Below are 8,420 nucleotides of genomic sequence, written 5' to 3' on the forward strand. Positions count from 1 at the left end.
AGTCAAAACGACCCCCTATGAGCTGGAAGACACACATCCACTGTCTGTTTTTTTTTTTTTTTTTTACATTTTTCTCATTTTTTTTTTCACAAAAAACTCCATGACAAAGGCTCACAGACAGAAGCTCACAGACAGAAGCTCACAGACAGAAGCTCACAGCCTTATTGGAAAAAGGGACAAAAGCTGAAAACGTCCAAAAGTATATTTCTAACTAGATAATACTAATTTCTAAATTAGAATGACTTCTTCTGAGTTTAGTCTTGTTTGAATGTTTCGCTGTATAATTTATGTGTAGTCACATTGTAATGGAAAAAGGCTTAAAAGATGATAATGTAAATTTGATTATATAATCTCAAAATAAAAATATGTTACAACTGTTGGGAGGGGTAGACCACTGGTGAGTACTGGTGAGTACTGCTTTGCATTTGTATGACTCACAGAAACCTCCTTTACATATGAGAGCCTGCCCTAGACCTGAGGAGAGGGGGGGGAGCTCAGGGAGCACTGACACAGAGAGTCCACGGCAGTTTCCCTACAGTTTATTGTTCTGGCCAAAGCCTCCTGCTGAGAGCCCTAAAGCTTAAGGCGCGCGGCAATATTACATACAAGAAACTGTCGAAAACCCACTTTTCATGCAGTGATATTTCACCATGAAACACTCACATTAGCAAACATAAGCGCCTGTTCCTCATAACGTTCTATGCATTCATTTTTTTTTTTTTCACCTTTTTCAACACTGTGGGCAGCTTGGTAAAAAAAAAATCAAAGGTTCAAACAGTGAAGTGCTTTTATAGCCTCACAACAGTGTTATTTTTACCTTGAGGTTAAATTCGGTGAAACTGGAAAAGAAGATAATTCTTCCATCTATACATCCACTTGCTGCCGTTTACCTGGGTCACGTGGGCAGCAGGCTAAGGCGACCGACCTCTGACTTCGCTGCTGCCAGCTCTACCTGTTCCAGAGGCGTTCCCAAGCTGAGAAGGAGTCTTTGCTGACTCCTTGGAGTGTTTAGGAGGAAAAGCTCCTTCCTGCAACCAGTTTTTTGCAACTGTGGATCAGAACGCCAGCTCCTTCGCTGCTCACTGTCACCCAGTCCACAAAGCACTGAATGGGGTGCCACCCCCTACTGGGACTAGCATCCCTACTGGGGGCCCTACTGCCCCTGAACCCCTCTCTGAGGTGAGTTCACTTGGGGTGTTTTGAATCATTCTTAGCCAGTCTTCTTTACCTAGGATCATAGGACCAATTTGCCTTGGGAGGCTCTACCAGGGGGCCATTACCCCCCCTGAATCTATAGCTCCTGGGATCACTTGGGCATGCAAACCCCTCCACCACAATAGGTTGGCAATTCATGGAGGAAAACATGTCTTACATTCTTGATATCGAACCTTTTCGATCTACTAAAGTCCCAACAGTCAGAAAACTACCATAATGAGGATTAGTGCCAGCTTTAGCTGTGAGATAAATAAGGGAGCCGGATGATTCCAGTTTGCTGATTTTGAATCTGTATCTACATTTCTTCACATAATCATGGATTTCAGTCATTTTCCACATGATGTCACCGCGTTTAGGGAAGAAGCAATAAAACCAAACTGGCTGCTTCCCCGACAGAATCTGCACTTTAAACTTGTATTTATATCTTTGTTTTGGCAACTGAGAAAATCTGAAATCACCTTTGAAAATGAGATGGAGAGCTTAAATGGCCAGTGTGTGGTGTTTAAGGGGAGCTACTAGTAGAAATGTAGTATAGTATTGTATTATTGTATGATCACTTGTAAGTGAAACACTGTCTCTAAAGAGGGTGTTTCAGTGACGCTCACTGCAGGAGAGATGTACGCCTCTCGATGCCACTAAATCCTGCACGCTGGTCCTTTAAAGTTTGAAACATGACGCTGGTGTAAATGATGTAAATGTGTGCCTGCTGAACCTAAAGCAGTGTTTTATTGTTTTTGTTTTTTTCTTAATGTTTCTTCTTTTGTACAAATCTATTGTCCAGAAACAGCCTGTACTCACATTTTTGTACTTTGACTGGGAGCAGATTTATTTTTTATGACTTATTTTCAGGTTTGTTCAAATTTGGATGTAATATACCCTTTTGTAACTCTTTGTGAACATTTGTTTAATTCTTGTTGTACAGCAACTCAAATCTACATGCATGAATAATCCCTGTAACGTCGCCTTAACTGCTGTGAATACTGTATATACTGTACTGTATTTCACTTTATCAGTAAAGACCTCACCTGTTGAAACAAACACCTGCTGCTGGATCACTTTTGTAAGATCTTTTTCTTTCTCCTCCCTTGAATTTTTTTTTTGGGGGGGGGGGGGGGGGGGGGGGGGGGCAGGAGTGATGCTCTTTAGATGCAGGATTTCTTAGATTGTGAGTCTCCAGGGTAAAAAATGAATCTAGCATGGGTTTAATGGCAGGAGAAACTAGAGCTCCTAGAAAGCACAGGAGAACATGTGCACCTACAGAAACTCTGTCTGGGTTTGAACCCGGGTTTGTTGTGAGGCAATGGTGCGAGTCCACCAAGCTGGGCTGGGAAGTTTAAAAGATCAAAGCTTGCTAACTCAGTTCAGATTTATTTATATAGTGCCAGTCCACAAAAACAGCTGCTTCACAGTGCTTTAAATTGCAAGGCGAAGGCCCTATAACAGCGATCCCCTTTGAGCAGCACTTGGCAGCAGTGGGGAGGAAGAGCTCCCTTTTAACAGTCAGAACACAAAGTTCATGATGACACAGAACATTATAAGCTTCTGTATTTTTAATCAGTTAAGTTATTTTCCAGACAAATTTCTCAGGGAAGTAAACGTACGTAAGTAAATGTATGTAGCATATATCATATTCCAACATATGTCTGTATGAAAACTAGAGGGCTATTAAAATTGAGGGGACAGATGCATGATGAGCACCCGACTGCCAATCAGCAGTGCTCATCCACACCTACCCCCAAAAACCCTCAATGTCTAAGGTGCAGATAAAACTGAGGGGCAGACAGCAGCGAAGAAGTGAATGGGATCACTTCAGTAGTCCCACCACGCAACTTCTGGGGAACATGTCTGCCCCCTGACGCCTTATGTGTATGGTGACGTGTCGTTAGCATTAATGTCTATAGTGTAATTAAAAGGGGGAGGGGTGGGTGGCAACGCGGCACAGTGAGCAAAGCCATGATGATGGCCATACTCACTGTGGCCGACCCCCCAACTGGGGACAGGCGCACAAAAGGCCAGTCACCCGGCTCAGAGCCGCCACTGCAAGCACCCCAGGTCCCTCACCCCAAGATCGCAAGACCCACCCAGGCCCCCCACCATCACCAACCAGGGCAGACCCACAGACGACAGCCAAAGCCCTCCAGAAGCACAAAGTCAACAGCCGCCCACAGCCCAAAGTCTACCCCCAGCCACCTGTAAGGAGCACGGAGAGACGAGACCCCAGTCGACCAAGTTGAAGTACTGGTTCAACTTTTTTACTTGAGTAAAAGTAAAAAAAGTACAGGCTCTGAAATGTACTCAAAGTAAGAAAGTAAAAGTAGCAGGCTGTATAAATGTTGACTTCAGTGAATGAATCTAAGCGTCAGCAGCTTTGATTCAAACTCGTCTCTGCTACACTTCATGTAACTCTGACCATGAACACAGACACTGTGCACCAGTCCAGCACAGAGGTTTACTGTCAATACAGTACAGCAAGGTGACCTGTTTATATATTATATGGAACATAAATTACATTGTTTTGCCTCTTTAATATGTTTGTATGCAATGAGCCCGTCCCGGTGATGGAGGAGACTCCAGTACGAGTGTCTCTTATGCAGGGGCGCAGCTATATACTTTCTGAGGTGTATGCAAATACATTCATACACCTGTTATTTTATTACTAGTAATTTAAACTAACCTGAGTATTTAAAAGCCTCCTCTTGATACACTGACATAACTTACCAACTGTCTTTAAACCACTTTGAAAAGCTTGAAAAGTGGTCACATATCCAGTCAGAATTATTTAACCAAATATGAGTGGAGGTTCATGTATGTATACTTTTGATCCTGTGAGGATTAAGAAAAAAAAAACTTGTGCACCCAATTCCTGTTTTTTAAAGTCATTAAAGAGAAGGTGATTTTATTTGAACAAACAGTCCTATTTTTAGAGAGGCCCCCCCCCCATGGCCCAAACACATGCAGTTAGTGGAGTTAGGTTCATTTGTTTTCTTCAATAACTGATGAGCTACTTTGCATATTGTATTAGAAATATTGAGAAAAATATTGCTCCAAAAAGAAAACAAATATTAAGATTTTTGAGAACTGGTTTGTGTGCTTATAATTTGGTTTCTAAGGGAACAAGCATTTTTATATTTTTGTATTACTGTAGGGTCTTTACCTTACAATGAACAAAAGCACCATAAGGCAACTGTTTGCTGTGATTTGGCGCTATATAAATAAAAGTGAATTGAACTGAACTGAATTGAATTGAATTGAAGTGAACTGATATGTACTGCAGGCTCAGTGAGGGCCTGCCAACTATTTTCTGCCCTGGGGTCCCTGAGGAGGTTGATCCAGCACTGAAGACTGTGGCTGAGGAGATGCTGCAAACAGACAGGAGTGGAATGGAATGTTCAGAACTGATGTAGCTGTTCTATAGAACCTTATAAAAAGATTCTTTAGGTTTAAATAATTCACTTCACCAACAGACGCCGCTGTGTCAACACCTACTCCGAAGAGCTACAAACAAACTTTTTTGAATATTTTACACCAAAATACAGAAAGAGCACCTCAACCTTCGTCACGAAGATGGACAGAGCAATGGTTAACTGTACTGCAGAGGATGCAACATTTAACCTTTTGGGGCAAACACCCACACTGTTTCAGTGGCCTGTAAATTGTGTCCCCACAGTAGCAGCAGCAGCACCCATCATTCATCCTGCTGCTCCTTCAAACCTAGTAAGTTCCTGTTCTCACACTGCGTTCTCACACTGTTCTCTCACATGTTCAGCTTCAGTGTTTCCATCTAAGAGGCAGGGTAACTTCTGCCACCTGGTCAGTAGATGATACTATTGCAGCTTGTCTGATCACCTGTTCTGTGGTTTGTGTGTTTTCAGTATAACAATGTGCTCAATCTCCCGAATTACGTGGTGGAGTACCTCCGTCCTATGGGAGAACTGTAAGTAAAACACACAAACACATACATGAGAGAACACAGCTACCAAACACCTGTATCTTCATAAACTCTCTCTTTTCTCTCATATCTGCGTAGGAACGGAGTCTTGGTGTCTGACTTTGCGTCCTTTGCTCCTCCGCTCCGCACACCCGCTCCAAAGTAAGTTTGCTCTGCTGCTTTTAGACCGTTTTTTAGTGGGACTGGCTCATGGTCTACAGCTATCTGTCATTTATCTGCTGATGCCTGAATTATTGTAATCAGCCTCCTTTAATGGTGCTTTGATTCAGCTATACAGATTTACTCCTGTTTTTAAAATACTTTCCTCACAGCTGCACACAGTGGTAACATGCACTCTTACTCTGTGTTTTACTCCTATAGAAAGAGGAAGCGTGATGGCCACCAGGATGAGGACAGGCCATATGTTAAAAAGCCCCCGAACGCCTTCATGCTCTTTTTGAGGGAGCAGAGGGAAAACGTGAAGGCAGAATTGAAAATAAACGGGAGTGCGGCTGTGAATGCAGCCGTGGCAGAGAGGGTAAGTGTGTAACTCTGCATAGATTGATGCATCTGTTAATGTTTTATGCTCATGTTTGTGCATGTGTACCAGCTGTCCTGTAGTTATGCGTAGTAGCAGTGTATATGCTGACAGTGTGTTCTTCTGTCCACAGTGGAAGTCCCTGTCAAAGGACCAACAGGACAAATACTATGAGCAGGCCAATGAGGAGAAAATGCTCCATAGCCAACAACATCCAGGCTGGTCTACTAAAGACAATTATGTAAGTCCAAAGTGAAAACATACATGCCCACATCACTGCACTTTCAGTTTGTGTAAGCTCATCTCATGTGTTTGTGTTTAGGGCAAAAAGAGGATGAGAATTCGGGGCGCGCCCTGCAGCAGAGGTAAGAGAAGATTTTTTTTTCATATGGACTGAAATGAGAACAAGACAAAAATGCAGTCTTACCGGATCAGATCAAAGACTGTAAATTCTGTGCATTTCAACAGATGACAAATCTATTTGGGAAATATTTTTACGCCTTACTGAGACTTATAACCCTGACCTTCACCTGAAGGTCTGAGTGAGCAGGTTTCTCTTCTTTTAATTTGAATGTTCAGTAGCACTCAAAACGCTAAACTAGTCTCAGTTTTGAGTGCTACTGAACATTCAAATTACAACAAGAGAAACCTGCTCACTCAGAACCTCAAGTGAAGGTCAGAGTTACTACAGATTTTCAAAACACTGGAAATGTTACAATGACAAAACAACTGTCCTCCAAAACAATACAACTGATGTACAGAACCTCCTCATTTCCTGAAAAACTGATCTCGCTGTGACTCATCTCAAATGCCAATTATTCAATATTTCTATTGTATGTTGCTTACTGCAGATTTAAGAATCAACAGCTTGTCTTGAAGGTATTTTTAAAAGTTTCTGAAGACTCATTGACTTTCTGTTTGTGTTGCAGCATCTGCACCTAAACCTGCGCAGGAACCTGAACAGGCCAAGTGGCCAAGTGTGAACGTGCCTGCGTATGGCACGTTCCACTTGCCGCAAGTAAATCACGTCCTCCCTACAGCTCATACAAACCCCCCTGCATCTACATCATACTCTCCTTATGTTTACCCCTGCATTGGTCCTGCTACTCCTGTGGATTCCCCTCCATCCACAGTTGTACCAACTGAACCAATCGCCACCTTCACTGGCGACACTGCTGAAGACCTCTTATCAGCACTTGAACACCTCGATCCCCTTCTTCCTGCTCCACTGCCTCAGGAGCCTGTCTTCCTTCACTCAGACCCGGGCTCGGGTCCTGCTACTCCTGTGGATTCCCCTCCATCCACAGTTGCACCAACTGAACCCATGGCCACGTTTGTCGGCGACACTGCTGAAGACCTGCTATCAGCGTTTGACCACCTCGATGCCTTTCTTCTTGCTCCACTGCCTGAGGAGCCGGTCTTCCTTCACTCAGACCCCTGTTTGGGTCCTGCTCCTCCTGTGGATTCCCCTACATCCACCCTGCTGGCCTCACCAGTCTTAACAATCAAACCCATGTCTGCCTTCTTCTGCGACCCTGAAGAAGACCTCTTGGCACTGCTGAAATAGATCAGTCCCTGTGCTTTTGCTACAGAGCCTCAGCAGTCCACTGTTCATGCTACTGGAGACTTTAATGAATAAATTAATGAATGAATTTATAATTTAGCATAACTGAACTTTTTTTTTATCTTTATTAATTTGTTAGTATTATTAACTTCTTATCTTTATTCATTTGTTACCTTTATTAACTTCTTATCTTTATTCATTTGTTACCTTTATTAACTTCTATCTTTATTCGTTACCTTTATTAATTTGTTAGCATTATTAACTTCTATCTTTATTCGTTATCTTTATTAATTTGTTAGCATTGTTAAATTGTTACCTTTATTAACTTGTCAACTTTATTAAATTGTTACTTTATCAATTTGTTAATTTATCTTTGTCCTCCTCATGTCCTTAAATAAATGAAAACTAAACAAAAGAGGTTTCTGTCAGTATGTACAGCAGCACAGCAGGTACAGGAAGAACTAACTTGTGTTTTTGTGTGTAGCCTCATTGCTTCGTGAATGTAGTAATAAACATTTTATTTAGAGCTGTTTATCACAGTATTTTAATGATCCTATTGAGTGCCCCCACAAAAATAGTTTTGAAATTGCAATTTTTAACACTCCAAACCAGGGTTATAATAGTTTTGGATTTTACATGATAGTTTAGTTTTAGTTAGTTTTTACTTTTTTTTCTCTAATTCAGTTAGTTTTAATTAGTTTTCAGAGTGGTTTTGCTCGTTTTTATTAGTTTTTATTTTTGGTTTTATGCTTAGTTTTAGTTAGTTTCAGTATTAGTTTTAGTATTTTCATACTTAATCAGGTACCCTTTAAAAATACCCTTTAAAGAAATAAATTCAGCAACCAACTGTTCACAGACAGCAGAACTACATGCTAAATGTGTGTAATATTAAGGACACACATGAACATCAACAGTGAGAAACAAAGAACAATATGAACTCCAAAACTCGATAAATTCTACAATAAACTCCCAATAAAGTTCAGCCTCAGTGCAGCAGATTAACAACAGCTACATGTGGTGTTTGACAAAAACAAACTCCTTGAAGGAGTCAAAGGTCAAATCCAGCTGCATCCTGATGTTCTCTCCACCTGATGCTGCTTCTGTTTTGGAGCTAGCTTGGTTAGATGCTCGCTGATTAGACTTGCAGGGTCTTTGCGGCCTCTGTAGCCTACGGA

The 8,420-nt window shown here is 41.7% G+C and overlaps 1 protein-coding gene across 1 annotated transcript; it reads left to right on the forward strand.

The window, feature by feature from the left end:
• The first annotated feature begins 4,779 nt into the window (after positions 1 to 4,779).
• Positions 4,780 to 7,248, forward strand: LOC115800228 (transcription factor 7-like 1-B). Its single transcript, XM_030757472.1, has 7 exons — positions 4,780 to 4,929; positions 5,088 to 5,149; positions 5,243 to 5,305; positions 5,525 to 5,681; positions 5,815 to 5,922; positions 6,004 to 6,046; positions 6,611 to 7,248. Exons 1-7 carry the CDS (start codon positions 4,780 to 4,782, stop codon positions 7,246 to 7,248), a joined length of 1,221 nt encoding a protein of 406 aa, XP_030613332.1.
• Positions 7,249 to 8,420: the final 1,172 nt, after the last annotated feature.

The sequence above is a fragment of the Archocentrus centrarchus genome, chromosome 21 (assembly GCF_007364275.1).
Source record: "Archocentrus centrarchus isolate MPI-CPG fArcCen1 chromosome 21, fArcCen1, whole genome shotgun sequence".
In the NCBI taxonomy this organism is placed as follows: domain Eukaryota; kingdom Metazoa; phylum Chordata; class Actinopteri; order Cichliformes; family Cichlidae; genus Archocentrus; species Archocentrus centrarchus.